The following is a 23,801-nucleotide window of genomic DNA, read 5'->3' on the forward strand; positions in this document are numbered from 1 at the left end:
TACTGTCTGCTGTACTTGAAGTGTTGGTGCTATACTTTTGTTGTGAAGCCACCTGATGTTTTCCTAATGATTCTGCTGTGGTTATGTATGTCACAAATTCATTTATTTATTATATATTATTTTTGTACATTCCTAGCATGGTACCTTTTAATTTGTTACGGTTTCCATTTTTTTTTTAAGTTATTGTAATAAATGTATATTTTTATCCCGAAATGTGTGGTTTAATTGATACATGCAGAAGTGACATGTCTATTTCTATTATTTATAGTAAGTTCTGTCCATTGGTTGCAGTGTAAATGTGTGTGAAAACTGCAGCATATATGTGTGTGCTTAGTAATGGTCCATTTAAGCTGCAATGGTTCCAATTGAAGCACTGACAAGCGTGTCATTAATGAGTAATGAGTAAAGGAGTGGATTGTATTGTGTTCAGCTGACATTGGTTGAGGTGCGGCCGTCCTGATTAGGCGTAGCGATTTCCTAGCGCATGAACGAGTGGTGTCCGCAAAGCAATACTTGCTTATGAACACTGCATATTTCTAGCCTTTTGGTTCGCGTGCATTCGGTGTGCTGTCCGAATGCACGCCTACCAGAATGAGTGCACTCCCTCGTGTCCGCCCATGTTTACGCCCAGTTTAACCCACTTTGAAACTACGCCCCTGTGTATTTCCGAATGACGCCCATAATACGCCCATATTTCCCGAGTGATTGCGGAGCACATTTCTGTACGGTATTAGTGAGAACAAGTACGGAGACCATGCGTGCACATGCGCATAGCGTTCCCCACGCATGCGCAGACGGCTAAAAAACGCAATCCGTAAGAATTCGGCAAAGTACGCACAGACCAGAATAAGGCCCTCTGTAACATCTCACTGCTATTTATTTTTCACTTTTGTGATGCCCTGGGAGTTTATTTGAGCTAAGTTAGTTTGGAGGTGCCCAGCACCCAAGACGTAAACTCAGAGTGTTAGGGACCTGCTAAACAGAGGCAACCTCAACTTTGATGGGCAGGCCCATATATTTGACCAAACGTATGCTAACAACCTCTTTCTTTTATGATTATTAAATGCAATTAAAAAAAATAATTTATATATTATGTGAGTAGTAATGATTGCATAGGACACCTCCAACCCTTCTTTCCTTTTTTCTAGGCAGTAAGCCAGTTCTCCAGAAAACACATTTTTCTTTAGTGTTTCTAACTTTAATTCCCACCTTACAGGAATTTTACATTACATTTGATCATGCTTTAATAATACAGTTTTATAGGAGAAACTTTTCCTCATCACTAATGCTGTGTACACACGGGGGCGATAGGGGCTGAAATCGCTGGAAATATGGTCGCAGGCGACCATATTGCCAGTGATGGGAGTGTGCCCCAGCGATAAATCGCCGGGTGCGCACTCCCGTTTTCAGCCCCCTTCTAATCGCTGGTCGCAGGAGCTTGCTCCTGCGACCAGCTGATTACCTCTGCGGCACCCCTGGCAGAGGTTCCCTTTCATCAGCGACCATCTCTGGTCGCTGATAAAAAGGAGAAACTGAGCAATATATGGCTGAGCAATATATCTCCCCCGTGTGTACGGGGCTTTGCATGAATATATCCTATCCTGTTTTGCTGACTCTATCTTTAAAATTTTGCCAGAAAATATTGTTTTTGAAATCACGCTGATGAGGGAAGAGAGGCGCGGGACCATTAAAGCCATCAGGGTGCCATATGAATCAATCAAGCCGCACACTTTCAAGATTATCTGTAAATAATGTATTTCATACATTTGATTACACTATAATTACACTAGATGAGTGGGGCACTGCTGGTGCTCGTTATTTTTAAATCAAAATATTTGTAAATATGAAATATGTACTTAATGTAATCCCTAGGATTTGAACTAATTATTAAACATCTTGCTTCAAGAACATGGGTTTTGATCACTAGGTCAACAGTCATGAATAGTCGACACGTGAAAAAGGTCGACATGTATTACGTGAACATTGCCAAATGGTCAACACAAGTAAAATGCCGACATGGAATGGGTGACAAAGTGTCGACATGGAATGAAATGCCCAAAAGGTGATGCAAGTGGGTGTCGCTGGTTTTAGAAAATCGGACACAGCATGAGCCATTAAATCGTTCAAATTGTGGGCAATACTCTGAAGGAAAATCTGAAATAGTAGACGTTTTAATTGTTTTCCCGATGTCTGCGAATAACGATATAAATAAAGTGGGATGGTTGCAAATACAGCCACTCAAATTGGGCATCCCAGCCATTGCACATTCAAAGCTCGGTTGTAAACCAGAGGAAGGGCTTATGGTGCATACACACAGTCAGATTTGGCTGTGTATGATTCTGACAATGCAAATTCCCAGAACCACATACTCTTGACTATAGTTAATTGAGATTTTGGTTACGTACAATTCTGACTGTACTAGACCACTAAATTGTATAGAATATTCTCAAAATTGGCTTGCCTGAACAGTCCATTTTTTGGGAGCGATGATGATACCACGGCGGCATGCATCAGCATCGCAAGCTGTATACACACTGCTCGATTTGTGCTATCCTTTCTTCCGATTTTGACTATATAGCCAAAATTGGAAGCTGAAATTGCACACTAGTATTAAGTAGCAGAAGTGCATATGAAAAAAGGATGCTAATGCATTAGCATTTATCAGGCCCTTAATCTGCCAAGAAAACATTCCACACACAATTACACCATCACTAGTCTGAACCATTGATATAAGGCAGATGAGATCCATGAACTCAGTGTTTAACACCAAATTCAAAAAACATTTTAGACTTCAGCTGTGAAATTTTGGTGAGCCAGTTATCACTCTTGTATCAGTTTCACGTTATTAACGGACAGTAGTGAATTATTCTGCTATAGCCCATCCACTTCAAGATTTGACATGCCGTGCATTCAGAGATGCTTTATTACATACCACGCATGGTACCACATGGTTATTTAAGTTAAGGTGCATACACACTGTACATTTTTTTGTTGAAAGACATTTCCATTGAACCCAGTGTCATAGACGAAAGATGTTGACGAAAGATGTTGATGAAAGATATTGACGACAGACGAAAGATGAAAGATCAAGTTTATAGGCTCTTTTTGAAAGATATCCAAATTGAGCTGCATGCACAGTTGACGAACAATCTTTATGAACGGGATGCAGTTACGATCCCGGCGGTCGGGATCCCGGCGTTCAGAATCCCGACGCCGGAATCCCGACCGCCGAAATGCCGACACTTTCTCCCTCCTGGGGTGTCCACGACACCCCTGGAGGGAGAATAAATTAGTGTGCCGAGCGTAGCGAGGCACCGGGCCCCCCTTGTCGGCATTTCGGCTGTCGGGATTCCGGCGTCGGGATTCTGAACGCCGGGATCCCGACCGCCGGGATTCAATACTGAATCCTTATGAACAACTGGTGGGTATGCGCATCATCATTCGTCGTTTGTCTGTCGTCAATATCTTTCCTCAACTTCTTTCGTCCAGGACACTTGGTTCAATGGAAATGTCTTTCAACAAAATTGGGCAAAAAAAATGTACAGTGTGTATGCACCTTTACTGTTACTTTCAAGTAAACGGAAATTAGTCTGGCTTTTCTTACCTAACATCTCTCATTAACAAGGCCTATTTGCCCACAGAACTGCCGCTCTGTAACCTCTAGAGCAGTGATTTCCAACCTTTTTACCTTGCGGCACACTAAATAAGATTTGAAAATTGCCAAGGCACACCATGAGATCCCCACAGGGCAAAACACATTGGCCCCTACAGGAAAAAAAAAATAACCTTATGGCCCCCATGTAAAAAAACTATCACACTGGTCCCCACATGTAATAAAAAAAAAATACATTGGCCCTTTACATGAGAAGAAGAGACCAGTAAATAACAGTTGAACTGGTGGTGGCTGTAAACTAGTTTGGGCATCTCTAGATCTGGGGGCACACTTGAGAACAGCTCAAGGCACACTAGTGTGCCACGGCACAGTGGTTGAAAAACACTGCTCTAGAGAATGTCATGCATGAAAATCCCAGATTTGAAATTTCTAAGACATTCAAAACAACATAAAACTTTCCACAATATCCATTTTCTGTTGGCATATCTCTTCCCCATTTTGGTTTGAACAACTGAACATATAGACCATGTTTGTGTTCTGGATCCAATATCCTTAATGGTACCCATGGAAGCGGATATTAACATAGCATTGGTACCCCTAAAAGGAAGTTGCTATATTAGCTGTACACTATGCGATTTTGGGACGATTTCATCCGATTCCGGCACTTTGGGCCGATAACCGGGTGAAATCGCCCCAAAATCGCAGGTGTGTGATATATGATCCGATCCGATGCGCGGTCCCGTGCGCATCGGACCGGATCAGGGAGGTCGGACGGTCAGCACATAAGATCATCCGACCTCCCTGTATGCTATGCATATGCCTGCCCACCTGACAGGCATATGCATGCAGACACTGGGGGAGCACGGCGGGCAGACACACTGACCTGGCCGGGCATGCTGTGATCACAAATAGCAGCGCTGCCGCTACAGGACGGGACGCACAGTGGCGGCTATTAGATTTTTAAAATACCTGTCAAATGACAGGCCGTTCTGTGATTGGCTGAGAGCTCTCTCAGCCAATCACAGAACGGCCGGTCATTTGACAGGTATTTTGAAAATCTAATAGCCGCCACTGTGCGTCCCGTCCCGTAGCGGCAGCGCTGCTATTTGTGATCACAGCATGCCCGGCCAGGTCAGCATCACTCGCGGTGAGGAGCAGTGGGGCGGGCAGCGGCAGTAGTGGGGGCGGGCGGTGGCAGTAGTGGGGGTGGGCAGCGGCAGTAGTGGGGGTTCCCGCCGGGAACTCATTTGAGAGCCGCCGCCCGCCCCCACTACTGCCGCCGCCCGCCCCCGCTACTGCCGCCGCCCGCCCCCACTACTGCCGCTGCCCGCCCCACTGCTCCTCACCTCCCTGCAGCTCCCCATTTGTTTTACATGTGATAAATCGCAAGCGATTTATCACATGTAAAAACTGGCTCATCAAGTGCCAAATTGTATGTGAGCCTCCCGGGGAGCTGCCGGGCGGCTCACAGGAGAATTGGGTCCGACTTGTCCTAAGGACAAGTCGGCCTAATGTATGGGGGCCTTTATGCCACACAGGTCACACACCGTCAGATAAGTCCTAGACATAACTAGTTTGGAAATGGTTAGGACACCACTTGTAAGGCCAAGGTGCAAAACTGGTATACAGGTGGAGGACAACACATGTTTGCATAGTCAAGGACAATCCAACATTTGAGCATAAAGCAAGCAGAAATTGTTTGGTAAAAGTTTAAAGCTTAGAGCAGATAGAATAATTAGTGAACAGTGCAAACTGTGGCCAGGCAGTTTGAAGTAGAGTAAGTCCAACATTCTAGTCGGATTCAGACTAAAGAGAAGTCATTATAATTAAAAGGCAAACCAGGTAAGTTAGTCTTCACCTAAACAGACTGGGATAGATAGTATGAAGATCCGGCCCAGAGTCTCCATAGCAATCAAATGAAAACGCAGAAGCTTGTTCATGACGGCACCACAAGACCTATCAATTTATTTGAATGCATTGAGTTGCTGACACATGATTGACTGAGTCTGTATTTGCAGAACGAAAATGTCTACATATGTATTCAATGAAGTGGCCACTGATTGAAGACGTGTTTTAATAAATAAGGTAAGACCTCTCATTGCTTAAACTTATTGAACTCTTACACATACATTTGATGATGAACAATATTGTGCACAGTACCCACTGATATGTTCACAAAGTTTAGTAGATTCTCTTGGTGCTAGTATGATGGAGGTTCACCTATTTAGAATAGGGGGATATACCCATAATCCCCGGAAAAAACATGTATACAAAGTGAATATACTCTAAAATCGTTGATTCTCACTAGTAGAGATCAGGCTTCTTCTTGTTCCTCACTCAGGATTTCATCCGCGGTTATAAAAGGAGAGAAAGAGAAGGAAAAATGTGTAGGAAGGTTTTAACAATTTTAATATTTCATACAGGTGAGTCTACTGATGGCGTACCAAGACTCACTATTATATTAATTAAGCAAGCATATCAAGGTTTCTTTTCAAGATAGGGTGGCGTACCCTTACGGTGAGATACGAAGTTTCACATATGTAACGGTTTCTTTAACTTTTCTCATTTTATTCCATAATAAAAAAATTCACACACGAATGGATAAAAAATATAAAAAACCATAACAGACTGTTAGGTTCTCAGAGTGAAGGTAGTGATGACAGTCGACAAACCTGTAAAAAGGTCCGGATCTCAACACAGGTTTGGACAAACACGTCTACCTCCTTCTCAATGAGTCCTGTTGCAGTAAAAAACACTAGTCCAGAGTCAACATGTTTGAAGATGAAATTCTCTTCCTCAGGGCTCTGGCTAGTGCATGCAGAATGGCTGGTTTATATAGGTTAAGGCTCCTCCCCTTCCGGTTCCTGTCTTCCGTGACCGGAAGGGTAAATGGAATATAAAGTTTCATTCTCAAACAATATTTCTTAATACCAAGTTCTGTACTCCCCCTCTGTTGATTTAAGCGGCACATCATCCTCCTTATACAGACAGCCGCTCCACTCGTTCCCGGCCGCATGCACCACGTGGGCATGGCTCCGACTGACTTCCGACCGCGTGTACCAATTTATTATTTTTCATCAAATTAATAAGCTCATGTATTTACACATATTTCTTATTTATTGTAGAGAAAGACTTATTATAATATCAACTATAAGGCATCTGGAGTATTTTTAATTCATTTTTTAAATACATCAGAAGTTATATTTATTATTTAGAGAACCAATGCAAATAAGAAGGACAAAGATAACATCGGGAATCCCCAGGTCACTTGTAATGAATAACCCGGAAGCACCGCAAACAGCATGTGGCCGGCGGGAACATTGAAAGGGTCTCCACGTGGTGAATTGACCCAGAAGTCCCGTTCACCCACATGCAGTGGCGTAACTATAGTCCCACATCCTACTGCGGTGGCTGGGAGGCGCTGAGAAGGTGTGGGCGCCAGGGGGGTCTGCGGGGCTATAGATACCCGCTGCCGGTACCTCCTGCCGATGGCGCTTCTGTTGGGTCCTGGCTCCTGCAGCTAATAGAAAGTGACAAACAGAGAATGGCTGCCCCCATTCAGCAGACCGTTTTTAAGGTAGCTAGAGGAGGCCGCCGCCTACTCTAGCATCCTCAAAAACTGTCTGCATTATAGGGGCAGCCATTTTCTGATATTTTTTATATGCTGCTGCAGGAGCCGGGAGACTGAGAGCTGGGACCTGACAGAATCGCCGGCAGCAGGAGGTACCGGCTGCATGGGGAGGGGGGGGGGGTTGGTAACCCTAAAGAGGGGGGGGGGCTGCCCGAATTGTGGCAGGGGGGCGCAAATTGAATAGTTACGCCACTGCCCACATGATACACGTGGCCGGAAGTCAGCTGGAGCCATACCCACTTGGTGCTCGCGGCCAGGAACGAGTGGAGCGGCTATCTGTATAAGGAGGATGATGTGCCTCTTAAATCAACATCAACAGAGGGTAATGGAAGACAGGAACCAGAAGGGGAGGAGCCTTAACCTATATAAACCAGCCATTCTGCATGCATTAGCCAGAGCCCCGAGGAAGAGAATTTCATCTCTAAACATGTTGACTCTGGACTAGTGCTTTTTACTGCAACAGGACTCATTGAGAAGGAGGTTAGTGTAGACGTGTTTGTCCAAACCTGTGTTGACATCCGGACCTTTTTACAGGTTTGTCATCACTACCTTCACTCTGAGAACCTAACAGTCTGTTATCATTTTTTATATTTTTTTATCCATTTGTGTGTGAAATTTTTTTGTGGAATAAAATGAGAAAAGTTAAAGAAACCGTTACATATGTGAAACGTCGTATCTCACCGTGAGTAAGGGTACGCCACCCTATCTTGAAAAGAAACCTTGATATGCTTGCTTAATTAATATAATAGTGAGTCTTGGTACGCCATCAGTAGACTCACCTGTATGAAATATTAAGATTGATAAAACCTTCCTACACATTTTGCCTTCTCTTTCTCACCTTTTATAACCGTGGATGAAATCCTGAGTGAGGAACGAGAAGAAGAATGATCTCTACTAGTGAGGATCAACGATCTATACTCAACAAAAGGGGAGTATTTTTAAAGTGTCCATAAGGGGAACGCCAGAATTTAGAGTATATTCACCTTGTATACTGATATGTTCAGTTCATCGCCAATATCACTAACTTCAATGCGGCACAAATTGTTCTGTCATCTGTCATGGATATGCTTGGTTGGCCGTATGGCTGCTCATCTTGCATGTCTATCCTGCCATTATTATCAAACCTAAACCTGTTTCCATGATGTTATCACTAAACACCTAAAGAAATTGGTAATGAATTTCAGGCGCTAATGTGCCCTTTAAATGCAGAAATCTGTTCAAAATGTTTGACCATGTTTCTGCCAGCCCTGTCAACATGGAGTACAACTGATGTTGGCCAGTATGACTAATAGGAGGCGCAGTTTAATGACCATAAGGGGAAGCAGTTATCTACCTGCATTGGCATATTATGATACTATAATGAAATAAAGAACATTACACATGAGAGGGTTTTTTTATCTGCAGCCCCATACTCACTAGAGGATATATTAAAAGCCATCACTCAGAAAGGGCTTTCTTAGTGATGTGTTACTATATCTTCTAGTGTGTAAACTCCATATAGTTATCTCGCACATCAATAAGAACCATTGATGTCTGCTTAACATACAGATCAATTTGGTTATAAAGCCAAAAGACCTGCATGTTCAGCGGGTCCCAGTGACATCCTGACCGATATCGTGTTTTTAAGCAGTGTGTACACTCAATATCGGCCACCAATATTATCAACTATATAGGCAGTGGCCAGAGTCGCCTAGTGTGTATAAGGGGCTAACAGAGTGCACATCATAACAAGCACTACATCTATGGTGCAGACAGTCTTATAAAGCAAGAGTCTCAAATTCCAGAAGAGAATCAATCAGCCCTCATATTGCTGACAAAAATGCGTAAAAGTATTTTTAACTGAAGGTGATTTTTCACCAACTTCAAATTGTTGATAATAAAGAAGCAGTGTGTGCAAGATGACAGAGGCGCATCGCGTAAGACAGTGGGCCTTATTCTGATCGGTGCGGATTTCTCCGCATGCGGTCGTCCCGCCGATGGTTATCGTCTGCGCATGTGCAGAGGTCACTCTGCGCATGTGCAGGCGATTTCGCCGCACGTATTCTTTACACGCCGCACAGGGGGCGTAGAGGGGCGTGAGGGGCTACTTAGCCTCATTACCCTATGCATACGCCCCGCGTTTCATGGGCGTTCCCATGCAAACGCGGGGCGTATGCATGGTAATGAAGCCGTGACGCGTGTGTAGGGGGCGGGCATCTGACATCGCCGGATGTCAGCTGCCCGCCCCCATACATGATTTCACACGGACAAGTGTCCGTGTGGTCTTGGGTGGCGGGACCTAGTGGAGCGTGCGGCCCTGCATTCGATGTTCGGCGACCATCGAATGCAGGGGCTGCTCCCAAGACGGAGGAGGCGTATCCCCGTCCACTTTCATGCGGATCGCCACATATCCGCGTACGGACGGAGGTGGCGATCCGTATGGAAGGCGGGGATTCGCCTACACGGTCGTGGCCGCATATTCTGATCGGGCCGCACCGATCAGAATAAGGGCCAGTGTGCCAATGTGTGAAGCAATGTAAGAACTGTTAGTTGAACTGACTGTTCCGACACTGCATCTATGATTACAACCCCTTCACAGCCACTTTTACCAGACTGCTGCTGCCAGCTCGGGGCTGCACATGGGGGATTTTTTTTACTCAAAAAAGAAAGATTATCATACATGTGGTTGCTATTGATACCTGCTTTGCTACAGTATAAAGGCGAAGCGGGAAGAGAAATACTGACATGGTCAGTGCCTGGCAATACATTTACCCCAAAGTGAATTGTATGTTCACTATGTGGTCACAAGCGTGTGATAAATCAAAGGTTATTAAACCCTTCTATTCTGGCATTGTCATAGAAACACATAATTTGATTCTGGAGCTATAGGGCCTTATTCTAGTTCACTCTTTCTGACAAAATCCTTCTTAGATGGACAAAACCATGTGCACTGCAGGTGGGGCAGATGTAACATGTGCAGAGAGAATTGTACCAATGACCTATACAGTCGCATTATTACTTTTTTTTACCTGTGCAACCAAGCATCTGCTTTACCTTCTCATTGCTTTGTTACAATTATTGCCTGTCTTAAATTTAGTGTTTGGGGTTTTGACACCCAAGTACACAGTTTAGCAATTTTTTTATTTTTTTTAATTAATACTTTAGTTGCCACATTCCTGCCCATTCCTCTAGTCCAGTGGTAGCCAAATCCAGTCCTCGAGAGCTACCAAAAGTGCGCATTTTCCATGTCTCCTCACAGAATCACAAGTTAAGTAATTAGCTCCACCTGTGGATCTTTTAAAATATGTCTGTAATGAGTGCACCGGTGTACCTGTGAGTTGAGCAGGAACACATGAACTGTTGGTAGCTCTCGAGGACTGGAGTTGGCTACCCCTGCTCTAGTCTATCTAAGTCAAGGGTCAAGGAACATTTTTACCTTTTACCTCAAAATATTTTTGGATACGCCAACGTTACCCCCTTGATTTGAAAGGAAGGGAATCATATAATTGTAATACACACTATACCCCCAGAAATTGATGATATATCCTGCTACTACGGTACACAATCCGGCAGCCATTGATGATAATTACCATGTATGACTGTGTGTGGTACATCATCATCGTCAATGGCTGCCAGGCTGTGTGTGGTATAGCCATTAATAATGTCTATGCCGAGATGGGCAGCAACTAGTTGACTCTACTGAAGAAGCAGGCAGACTTGGAGGCGGGCCATCTTCAAGAGAAATTCCATCCAAAGAAGGGCTGCATATTGCCTTGAATCTCATTGTTAATGTAAAACTAAACAGCATATATATTAAAAAAGTCACTCCAATCACAGACACTCCCAATTCCTCATGTTACGCTTATGTGCTCTTAAACACCAGTCAGCTCCCACAATTATTTTCAAAATTTCTCATGTCCTTCAGACTACACAAAATTTCTCATGACTGATGATCAATCCACTATGACACAGGATCTGCTGCATCTGCTTGGTGGAGAAGTGGTAATACCATCGGAAGGATTAAGGGGGTGGAACAAGAGGTAAGGTGGCCTGGCGATAGCCCAACCTGGGCTATCGCCAGGCCATCGCCAAACCACATCACTGAGGAGTAGATGTATGAAGCAATGATAAGGGAGAAGTGATAAAGTGACTGGTACTTTATCACCGACCAATCAGCTTCTAACTGTCCCTGTAACTTAACAATCAAAAGCTGATTGGCAAGGCATTTTATCACTTCTTACTTATAACTGCTTCGTACATCTACCCCTGACTGCACTAGAGCTATGTTGTTTAACAGGACTCGTTGCTGTATGTTGCCGCATGACTCGGTGGGCATGTCTGGGGCAGGGCTACTCACAGCTTAATAGCTCTGTGTTGCAGTGCAGGCTGAACCCAACAGTAGTCACGCAGATGCCTCCTTTTTGTGCATTAGAACTCGCAAATAACATCAGACAAGCCGCTGAAAATCATCCACAAGTCTGCGTTTTCCAACCACTTTCTGTCAATTTCTTTGCGATGGTACCCTCATTGCATATGGGCTCCCAGCGGCATCATGACATATGCGCAATACTAGCTCAGTACATTTGCATTTTGCAAATAATCAGTGGAAGCGCTGAGTAATAATATATATATAAAATAAAATTTACTGTATGCCGTATACAAGCATGTGTCACTGCAAGTTTGTGCTCCACCGCCAGTGAGAGGCCGATCCCCCAGTCTGTGAATTATCTGTGACCCTTCAGAGAACCTAGTGCAGTTTGAGACTCACCACATTAACCAGCATTTACCATACAGCATCCACCATTTGGAAAACCGGCATCAGCATCGGTGGGTAAAGACTATCGTCTGTTGTTACAGATTGTGGATTTTGTCTAGCGTTACGTACATACTGTATTCATGTATATTTACTTCCTATCAATATTTTATTAAATTGTTGGACAATTTGATATTTTAATACATTTTATATATATTATTAGTCATTCTGCACTTCCACTCTTTTCCATTTTTTTGTCCGTTTTCCCAAGGGGCTAACCAGCCACTCCGTGGTGAGCGGCTCTTTAAGTTTCTTTGGGTGATGTGGTATTTACAGCACCAGTACCTACCATTCATTTTATCTCTGAATCAGGCCCACAGTCTTTAAATCTGTACACAAAGTGATACAATATAGCAGCTGCAGTTTTTTCCAATACAACTGTTCTGCTCAGAATAGACTCAGTCGAACACAAGATACTAATGTCATACATCACATTAGGTAGCACAGTCTGTTCATGTGTCCTTGTCGCATTGCATTCAATCTTGTGGTTTTAACTAATTATCCCCCATGTCGAGGCCTGCCATTCCGCAAGAGAATCCATGTATGTACACATGGATTCTCTTAAAGTTGTTTGATGCCTGACTTCAGCCCTAGCCCTTGGGTGGCCTGAAGGGAGGGGGATAACTTCCACAGGTAACTCCTGCCAGGACTGACTAGTCCTGATTTAAAAAATATGGGGATCCCCCAAGTCCTTTTTAAAACGTATTTTTGGAACCAGGACTGGTCCAAGAGCACGTGATAGATCTTTAAATGCAGGGGGCCATCATTTGTTTCCCCCTGTATTTTCAGAACAGCACTGGCTCAAAGACCCCAGGACTGGTTATGCATATTTTTATGTTTTGTTTTTTTTTAGATATTTTACGATTTCTAATGCTGGCCATACACTAGATCAACTTTAAGCCAACCATCCAATTAGTTGGTTGGTTTAACTGAAAATCTGGTACTGCATGGGGGCAAAAATCTGGTACTGTATGGGAGCAAAAATCTGGTACTGTATGGGAGCAAATGACAAACAGCAATTTGCTCAAAAAAACAGGAAATGGATAAAAGCATTCAGTCATTTTTTTTTTTTTTTAGAACCAACAGATTTAACTACAGTACCTTGTCTGAGTGACAGTTTTTAGCAGTTTACCGATGTTTGGAGCAAATTGGTAAAATTAAATTTCCTCCCATACGGTACCAAATTTTAACTCCATCCAACCAACTAGTTGGCTGGTTGGAGGAAAGTTGGTCAGATGTATGGTCAGCTAACACTACTACACAAAGAAGCACTGCACTTTTATCATTAATCCATGCATGCTTCATGCTCAGCAGTTGTTCAGCTTCCTGCAAACTCAGCAGGTAATATGATGGTAAAATGAATGAGTACACCATCGGAAAGCATGAATCCTGCAAACACAGGAGCATCTTAAAATAACGGACAATTTTTAAATACATTTATGTCCGTAACCAGATGAGTTGTGATATGGTCAAGACACGAGTGTTTAGTAAATTTACTCTGGCCTTAGCACTGTCACAAAATGGAGGTGACACGTTTCTCTGCTTTGTGAAATGGAGCCCATGGCTGTTCTCTAACAGCTGCAGTGAATAACCTGATCTCTGCAGCTGCATTACCAGCAAGTACTCAGGACCCGTACTACACATGCGCAGCATGGGTCCTCAATATGCACAGTTTTCCAATCATCTGAAAACTGTCCAATCCTCACAATGAGGTAGATGTATGAAGCAGTGATAAGGGGGGATAAGTGATAAAGTGCCTGGTACTTGATCACCGGCCAATCAGCTCCTGTCCTTTTTTAAACCCAGCATGTAACTTAACAGTCAGGAGCTAATTGGTACCAGGCACTTTATCCCTTCTACTCCCTTATGATTGCTTCATACATCTACCTCAATGTTTGGGCCCTTGCAACCTCTCGACATAATATAAAGGCATAACAAAGGCCCTTATTCTGATCGGTGCGGCCGGATCCGAATATACGGCCAGGACCGTGCGTCCGAAACCCCGCCTTCCATACGGATCGCCAACTCCGTCCGTACGCGGTAAGAAGCTGTCCGAACGGACCGCATGTGTATTTCTCATGGAATACGCCTCCTCCATCTCAGGGAACCTCCCCCATCATTCGATGGTCGCAGACCATCGAATGCAGGACCGAGTGGTCCACCAGCTCCCGCAACCTCAGACCACACGGACATTTCTCTGTGCAAAAGCAGGGATCTGGGCAGGCAGCTGACATCCGGCGATGACATATGTCCGCCCCCTACACGTGCGTCACGACTGCATTACCATACTTACGCCCAGCGTTTGCATGGGAACGCCCATGAAACGCGGGACGTATGCATATGGTAATGAGCCCAAATAGCCCTTCACGCCCCACACCACCCCCTGTTCGGAGTGTTCACATTTCTTGCGGAATTTGGCCGTACGCCCCGCTCGCACATGCGCAGAGACGCCTCTGCACATGCGCAGACACAAAACATCGGCGGCACGAACGCATGCGGATATTACCGCACCAACCAGAATAAGGGCCAAAGTTCTGTTTCCAAATAATTTATGCGTATGTAGGGAAAACACTACATACACATCTTTGGGATGATTAGGCATTGGACATATGTATATTTCTAAGGTGCTAAAATCAAAGCAAAATATCTAGATTTGTTCATTATTTATATCTATTTGCAGCCTCTTATGTCGGGACATAATGTTAATTAAGTGCAGTAAGGGCTTGATCCTGCAAGGGTAGTGTGCCCTGTGGAGGTTTAACATAATTACAGGTGTAAGCATCACTGTATACATTCACATCTGTACATATTGAAATGCTGGTGCAAGGGTATGGAATGTCAGCAGAACTTTTTGGCATTTTCTAATTGTCTACATGTATATTGACCATTCCTGCTGAAAGTATTTCATTCATTATAAAAAGTCCTGTCTTTTCCAGTTACTGCAAGAAAGATGATATCATATTTCATTTTGAGCAGTATACAGATGTGGGGTGTTGTGATAAACTATATTTTGTATAGAAATTGGAAACTTTTTTTATTAGAAGCACAGCCAAGACACTATTCTCTTTTGTATATGACATTTTCTAACATTATGTTGTTTATTGATAGGGTAATGCAATTTTATCATTTACTACTAAAACCATCAAGCAGCACCCATATGCTATAAAGGCGTTTATATACAAACTGTACATGTGAGATAGAAATATTGTAGTATTAAAAATGGATGTATCTAGAGAGAAGTATGAAACAGCACATACGCTCACTTTCATTCATAAGAAGCTATACAAAAGGTATTTGGAGAGCAAAATGATACATTACTTAGGTTTTGTTTTACAGTGGGATGTCTCACTGTGTTTGCAGTTTACTTTTCGCTCTGCTGTAGATGGTTTGTGGGCTTTTGCTGGCTTTGGAGTGCTTTCTGAATAGCGGGACAGAGAGACTTGCTTCTGAGGTCTAATGTTGCCAGTACTCTTTATATTTGCCTGAATTCCAATTATGGACAAGTCTTTTGCTTGCTGACCATTTGGTATTAATGTTTTGTTTCTGACATGTCTCATATCTTCATGTATCTCCACTGGTTCATGGTGTTCTGGGCTGCTCTTGCAAACACGTGCTGGACCAGAGCTCTCAGAGTGGAGAACTTTTTTGTGACCATTTTTAGCTTGTTCAGAAATGCTTTTGGAAATATATGAATGAGAGATCTGTTTACTGGGCACTGGACTGTGCCAAGATGTGCTTTTTCTTGGGGATTTTCCGTTGCGACTCATGCCAGGAGCAGTTTGAGGTCTGGACTTGGCTGTTTTTGCATTTTCTGTTTGCACAGTCAGCATTTGAAGCCATTCCAACTGGAGAATACGTTCAACATATTTATCTAGAAACCCTGATGCTGTTGATTGTAGTGTAGTCTTCTTTTCCTTGTTTGTAAACACAGAGACCTGGCCAAGGTTCCAGGAGCTGTATGGTGGAGGGAGAAAATCTGGATAACTATACCCTTTGCAGTTATGTTCTATATACTGGCTGAAATACCCAGGCTTGATCTCTTCTGCTCGTAGATTGAGCTCTGGAGGTGTAAAGGGGGATGGCGGCATGGGTAGTCGTTCTGAATCAGAAAGGTCACTGGCACTGTCCTCATCTTCTTTTCTGAATCCAACTGATTCAAAGTCCAGGAATAGTTTATCCAAAGATTCTCTTTCATATCCAGAGTTCTTCACATTCTCATGGGATGACTTGTTATTTAGAGTCCCAGCTAATTCTTGCTGCTCACTTAAATAAACAGGTTGCAGCAAGTCAGTCTCTGCAGCTTTGGAAATACTTTGTAATTTAGCTCTTGATGTAAAGGTGTCAATTTGAAGCTGCCTACCCTTGCAACACTCTGCTACGGACTCCTTTTTCACTTTCTGCACAGTACACTTTGATTGACGAACACTCACTCTGTGAAACCAACAAAGGCAGTTTACAGCAATAAGTACAAGTATAAATTTGAAAATAGAATAAGCAAAGCATATGTACAGTTAATATCTACCCATATAAATACTTGAGGCTATGTTGTATGCCAGGGCATAAAATATAAACTTGTCTAATATACAGATCTCTCCTCAAACACCTAGTCTCTATACAGTATATAGAGATGTCTGGCATGACACAAACTCAAAAATCATTTGTGCATTTTTGGGCAAAAGATGTGAAAAAAACACTTAGCGCAAGTAGAGTCTCACAGGAACTAGCTCTTCAGGCCATTAGGCACAAATAAGCAATAGTGTATGAAGACACATCTGTAAGGTGTGGTTGAAAAGTAAAAAGGCTAACAGAAAAAGCTATTTTGCTAAATTGAAGGCAGAAACTAGCATTAAAAAAGGGATTATGGGTCATTCCATGGTAACAAACGTTAATTTTTTTTGCCTAAACAGATGTGAAATATTTTATGAGCATGTGTTTTGATTATTTTGTGCAAAGTAAATGTTGTTTGTGTGTTACATGATATGCTTTAATTTTGATGCAAAGCTTGTCATGAAAACTGGTAACAAACGTTACACGAAAAGGACATTACAAAGAATAGCACATAGTATAAGCACATTTTTTTTTCTCATCTGCAATAGAAAGAGCAAAACCAGACAGCAAATTGCTGAACTTAACTGGTGCCTTTTTCCCCAAAATAGGGGTTCTACTAATAGCCGTGAGGCCAGAAGTATACAGGCGCCTGATGGGGTGTGTTGTCAAGCAGCTCCTCTAGGGGACGTCAAACCGGGCCTAACATATATGATAAATCCGCAAAAAGAAAAGGTGGAGCGCTAGAAAATGGATCAATCTGTTAGTGGTTAAAAAACAATTTGCAATATTTATTTCTTCAGTTTTTGGTCTTTTGGAGGAGATGCTTGAAATAGTACTTTCCCTGGGTTGTCCCAAGATGGGATGATTAGGGATCCATAACCCTTGCTGGACCTGGATCTTTGGACAACCCAGGGAAAGTACTATTTCAAGCATCTCCTCCAAAAGACCAAAAACGGGACTCCACACCATTAAGTATAACATACCAACACATTTATTGTTAATATTATTACTCAATTTTTATGCTAAACCTAACTAATTAGTATATATACCATAGAAATTGTTCTAATTGTAGAAATAAATATTGCAAATTGTTTTTTAACCACTAACAGATTGATCCATTTTCTAGTGCTCCAACTTTTCTTTTTGCGCCTTTTTCCCCAGCCTTATAAGCATGTGACTGATATTATTTTGCCTGTATTACACCTATCTATTTATGACACTTTTGGCAGCACCATCTATACAGTGTGTAAAAACAATACAGCATTATTACTTTACTTCACAAGACTTTGACCAGTCTGTCATCAGTAAACATAGATCATCCGGGTCTTATATCAGATTCACATTGTAAGTAAACATTGTCTAATAAAAAAGTAAAACAACAAGCATTGGTTCAATTGCAATTTACATTGTTAATGAAATCTGCACTGGTCATACAATAGCATAAAACAATTTATTTCAAGTCATCATCTCCATGGACCAATACGCTAGAGCTGTATTATTGGCTTAGAAAACATCTCTCCAATTACAAGTACATAAACTAGCTAAACTAATTGCTTTGTGACCTGTCTTTCATGAATATAATATGACCGCAGTAATGTATGCCTCAATAATGTTCGATCAGTCAGTGGAGTAACATGATATTAGACAACAGGAGAGATTAGAAATTGAATATACCGTTTTAGCTGTATAGGATTATCCGTGTACAGTTTCTCCGAGAGTTTGTAGTGAGGTTGGCTTGCACTCAGCAATACCTAAAAAATGTAAATATAATTTTGATAATTGATTCACATAGTGCAAAAGTTTTAAACTCCATTCAAGTGCCCCTAACCCAGCAAAATAGATCAGCCCGCATGTGCATGATTAAAGAAATTTAGAAAATATGACCAGATGAGGATACTTGAAGCCTGAATTAGGAACCACTGATATAGAGTAAACATATTCAGAAGAATTGTTGTACAATCAGGGGAGCGCAAGGTGTGGGAGCTCCGTCATAATCCGGCTGAATATCCTGACAACTGCTATTTGGGCACCCCAGACCTGCATATTCTTACTCCTGCTGCTCCCCTGCAACTGAGGCGCTGGTTGGGACCTGACGCTGCCTCAGTGACCCATCTGGCTTGATGTGCGCTGCGCTCTGAACTCCTGTGTACCAGTGAGTGGGCACCATCTTGGAGGTTGCACTCTAAGAGGCGCTTCACTGGCCGTCACTCCGCTCTTTCTCCTGGGTCCCCTGCTGTTTCTCTGCACCTGAGGTGCAGGCCGGTGTCTGTTTGGAAGACCCAGTGCTGCAGTGGGGGCTCCCCCAGCTTGGTGAGTGCTGCTGGACTTCGGTGTATACGTTTACATATCCTGCTCATAGAAGTCTTACGATTTTATGGCGGCTTACATAGAAGTATTTGCATGTGCGGTGTGCCACTTATTCTAAGTTATTCTCCCTTTTCTTTCTTTAGTTCTTTGCCCCAGGTGGTCCATTTAACAATTATCCTCCAGTTGGGTAGGTGGGTGGGTAGGGTATTTGTTTAGATCAGTATAGTTTAGAATGGGTATAGGGAAAGTTTGGTGGAAGGGCTCCAAGTACGCCTGAGTTGGGGTGGGTTGTATAGGGTGGGGGGGTTATGTGGGAGGTTTGCTTTGGGACTTTTTGGGTTGTTTCCTTTATTAATGTGCTAGTGGGGTTAGTGGGTTATTTTAGTTTAGACAGTAGTTCTTTCGTCTGTTGACTGTTTTGTGTTACAGTTACATGGTGATGAATGATTCTTCATGCGCTATGTTTCTATATCTGTACCTCCTCCCGCTTCACTGTTTGCGAGAACATGGATGGCGCCCCCGGGTAATTGTATAATTGTGTACTTATCCTTGTCCTGGAGGGTCGATATTCACTTTATTTATTATTTATCCTAAAATATATATATATATATATATATATATATATATATATATATGCGCATGATTACATGTGTATGATTTTCTATATTCCTATATACAGTATATATATGATTATGGATTTTCCACACTTCCTGTATGCATCTATTGTAGCACTACTGTCTGTGCTGTTCATGTTGGCTTTCTTATGCAAAAGCAATAAAAATTACTCAATAAAAAAATAAAAATAAAGAATTGTTGTACAATTAGGGAGGTAAAATGAATATGTGACAAAAGCATTAGGAACATAAATGTAAACACAAGTTAAGATGCCCCTGCTGACTAAAGCTTACAATCTAAGAAAACGTATGAAGAAAAGATGAAAATCAGTAAATACTCACAATTTCTTCTTGTGTACACCTAGTAGTTGATAAAGAATGTTTGTCCTACAGGATTATAAAATGATGCATAATTAAGTAAACACGTAACACTTTTGTAATATCTCACAATCCAAAAGCCTATACAAAAGCTAAAATTACCCTGTTAGCATGGCTGAATGTATCTGATTTTCTCCCAGGTATCATTGGATGATTACGCCTGTCTGGTTTAGCAGAAGTGGATTTGACAGACCGGGACTTCCTCCTCAACTAGAAAACACAAAAGGTTTTTATATGTCCCTGTAAATATTTGACCAGGTAGTAGAACAATGCTATGTTTAATATATAACTGCTGTATAACCTACCTCCATTAAAGTGAATTAATTGAAACCTTATTCGAAAATTCCAAGGTAACAGAAAGTCATTTAAAAAGAGAAAAATCACTCTTTGTTTGTTCGCAGAAAAAGGGATTTTTGTAAGAATTTACCGTTCAAATCCCTTTCTCTGATATGGTCCTGGTGACACAGCTCAACATTGGGATGTAGGAGGGTCCGTAGGAGCCAGGCACCAATCCTAAAGCTTTTGGAGGGTAGGCTCCTCCCTTCTGCATCCCAGACTCCTCAGTTCAAACTTGCAAAGCCACTGAAATACATTAACTCAGTACAAACGCCTGCACATATTATATGCACAATTTTAAAAAATTAAACTTTTCAACCATATATGACATAAAACATCATGAACACTGGCATACTTACTGAGCGTAAGGGAGGGATCGGTGTGTCACCAGGACCATATCAGAGAAATGGATTTGAACGGTAAGTTCTTACAAAAATCCCTTTTTATCTTTCAATGGTCCTGGTGACACAGCTCAACATTGGGACGTTCAAGAGCCGGTCCTTTGGGAGGGTACGCTCAGGTCTGCAGCTCTCATCACTGCTCGCCCGAATGATGCGTCCTCCGACGCGAACTCATGGAACCTATAGAATTTGGCAAAAATGTGAACAGATGACCAAGTGGCGGCCCTGCAAACCTGCTCAGCTGTGGCCCCATGTCGAACCGCCCAAGAGGTGGCGACCGACCTGGTGGTATGCGCATTTGCTCAGGCAGACTCCTCCGAGGTCCATAAGCCCTGAAGGTGCAGGTCCAGAACCACTGCCCCCCAGCCCCTGAGACTGGCATTGGTATTGACTACCAGCCAGTCCCAGGACTGCAGAGACCAACCCCACTGAAGGGAATCCACCTCCATCCACCATTGCAGGGAAGACTGTGTAGGTATGAATCTTCTCGTAGGAAGACCTTTGAAGGGAATCCTGTAACCCTGGGATACAATATCCAACACCCAAGGATCCCGGTCCAACAATGCCCAAGCGTCCCTGAACCATCTCAGACGCCCCCCCCCCAACCTGGATATTCCCGAGGTAGTCATGCTGAGGGCTTATCCTCACCCTTGGTGCTCGGTTTCTTATGAAAGGAACCGAACTATGACTTAGGGGACTTGCCCCAAGAGGACTGAAACTTTCCCCTGAATGACTGTCCTCGAAAGGACGCACCCCCTCTAGGGGAGGGCCGAAAGGACGGCCTAAAAGCAGAGAACCTTGAGGCCTGTTTAGCTGCAGGAGCCGGCAGGAAAGTACTTTTGCCTCCCGTGGCCTGCTTAATAATCTCTTCCAGCTCAGAACCAAACAACAGCTTTCCTTTAAAAGCCAATGCCTCTAAGGCCTTTTTTGATTCATTATCCGCCTCCCAGGCTTTAAGCCAAAGCACTCTCCTGGCATTGACGGACACTGTGGATACTCTGGAAGCCATTTTGAGTGCTTCCTCCTCAGCCTCAAGCACATACTCCGCAGCTGCTTTTAGCTTCTCAGCTAGCAGTAACACACCTGGATCAGCATGCAAAATTGTACATAAGTCATTGGCCCACACAATCATGGCCTTAGAGACCCAGGCTGATGCTATAAGAGGGCGTAAAGTGAAGCCCACCCCCTCAAAAATTGCCTTGAGGTTACCTTCAAGCTTCTTGTCTACGGGGTCCTTAAAGGCTGCGCCCCCCCCCCCCCCCCGTACAGGTAGCACCGTGGCTCTAGAAAGCCGTGCCACAGAAGCGTCTACCACCGGAATCTTTTCCCAGAGGCCCGCATGAGCCTCAGGCATGGGGTACAGACTTAAAAATCTCTTAGGCATCTGAAGCCTTTTATCGGGCGTTTTCCAAGCCCCTTCCAACAAATCCTGTAAACCTTCATCCGCAGGGAAGGTAACAGTTTCCTTACGCTGCCGTTTAAATACTCCTTTTGCAGGAGTCTTATCCTCTACAGACAAATTCAGAGCTTGTTTAACAGCAGTAATCAAATCCTTCACCCCTGGGGCCGAGTAATCCTCAGAATCATCACCCTGATCCCAGGGGATGTCTGTGTACTCTCCATCCTCTCCAGATTCAGCAGCAAGAAAGGGTACTGAATAAGACCTTCTAGGGGTCCCCACAGTATCACTATCAAATTTGTCTAGCAAATCATTAAATCTGCTGATCCCTTTAGCAGTATCCTGCATGACCTGTAAGGAACCAGGATCTGCTTGGGTCAGAGGCAAGGAGCCAGAGGACTGCTGAGATGATGACATAGGTCTAGGGGAAGCTACCAACACATCACTCTGCCTGTCCAGCAATTGCACTAAGGCATTTACAGACCTGCCCAGGGCCATGGCCCACGCAGGCTCCGATTGCTCTACCCTCTGGGGTTCACTGCCCATGGGTCTCACACCAGCGCAAGTATTACACAAGCCCCCCTTGGCCATCTGCTCAGGGACAAAATTTAGTGTACAAATACTACAAGCGCACAATGCATTAAGGGCTCCCTCCCCCAAAGCCACAGACTGTTGCTCAGACATGATGCAAAAAGTAACACAGTCACAGTGCACAAAGTACAGGCGTTTTATACAGAGGCAATGAACCACAGTCACTTATCTGTCTGAAGCTTTCAGAAGTGGGGAAAATGATGCCCAGGAAATCCAATTACTCTGCCAGGATCTGTCAGCCAGCTCAGCTCCGCTGCAAGCGTTCCGAATGGCGCCAAAACAGAGTGAGGGAAGAGACCAAGTCCCTGCTGCTGCGGGGTCTGTGGCTTTTGGCGCCAACCACCCCCAGACAGCCGCACCCACTGCAGGATCTCCAAGTTCCAGTGTCTCCCCCTCTGCTGGGGACCACTTGGAACATGCCTGTAACACACTGCTGTCCTCTCATACAGGAGCTCAGTGTGTAAGCTCCGCAGAAAATGGCCACCGCCATCACGGAGCGCCTGTCCCCCATGATCCCCACCTAGCGTGAAGCCGGTTTCAGAGCGCTCCGGAGCCCAGGCAGCTTCTTAATAGAAGCTGTAAGCGCTTCACAGGGAGGCCAGACAGTGTCTCCCCTGTGCGCAGTGAGCTGACAGGACGCGCACCTAACACGAACTGAGGAGTCTGGGATGCAGAAGGGAGGAGCCTACCCTCCAAATGCTTTAGGATAGGTGCCTGACTCCTACGGACCCTCCTACATCCCAATGTTGAGCTGTGTCACCAGGACCATTGAAAGAGAAAAGACGATGTGAAATTATATGACAAATAGGGTTTTGTTTACACACATACATAATCGTTTTGTCACACTCCTTTCTTACCAGCTACAAGTTGAGTATCCCTTATCCAAGATGGTCAGGAACAGAATAATTTTGGATAACAGATTATTCAGTATTTTGGAATATTTTTTATATTTGTATGAGGTATCTTTTATGTTATCTGCATTTATGTTGTATCAAAATACAATATAAATATATTAATAATAATAATAATAATCAATATACATCAAACACATGAAATACAGACAAATATATTTTATTTCTGAATACAATAAGGTTTCAAAACATGAAACAAAGTTTGTATACAATCTCAGGTACTGAATTTGAATGGCAAGCAATCATGTCCTTACACATAGTGCCAGTTACATATCATGTC

General features: G+C 43.3%; 1 protein-coding gene across 7 annotated transcripts in view; it reads right to left on the reverse strand.

Moving 5' to 3' along the window:
* Window positions 1-14,617: 14,617 nt before the first annotated feature.
* FAM217B (family with sequence similarity 217 member B) overlaps window positions 14,618-23,801 on the reverse strand; it is a 73,654-nt gene continuing 64,470 nt past the window's right edge. For 4 of the 7 annotated variants that reach the window (XM_083146830.1, XM_083146829.1, XM_083146828.1 and 1 more), the window contains 4 exons: window positions 19,986-20,093; window positions 19,848-19,892; window positions 18,259-18,335; window positions 14,618-16,467 (listed from right to left, as the gene is read on the reverse strand). In XM_083146830.1, the coding sequence (XP_083002956.1) occupies window positions 15,351-16,467; window positions 18,259-18,335; window positions 19,848-19,892; window positions 19,986-20,030 (1,284 nt within the window). In that variant the 5' untranslated portion in view covers window positions 20,031-20,093 and the 3' untranslated portion in view covers window positions 14,618-15,350. Of the gene's footprint in view, window positions 16,468-18,258; window positions 18,336-19,847; window positions 19,893-19,985; window positions 20,094-23,801 lie in introns of those variants that run through there. The other 3 variants (XR_014444441.1, XR_014444439.1, XR_014444440.1) reach the window with 1 other exon arrangement.

This window comes from Crinia signifera, chromosome 6 (assembly GCF_055691185.1).
Source record: "Crinia signifera chromosome 6, ASM5569118v1, whole genome shotgun sequence".
In the NCBI taxonomy this organism is placed as follows: domain Eukaryota; kingdom Metazoa; phylum Chordata; class Amphibia; order Anura; family Myobatrachidae; genus Crinia; species Crinia signifera.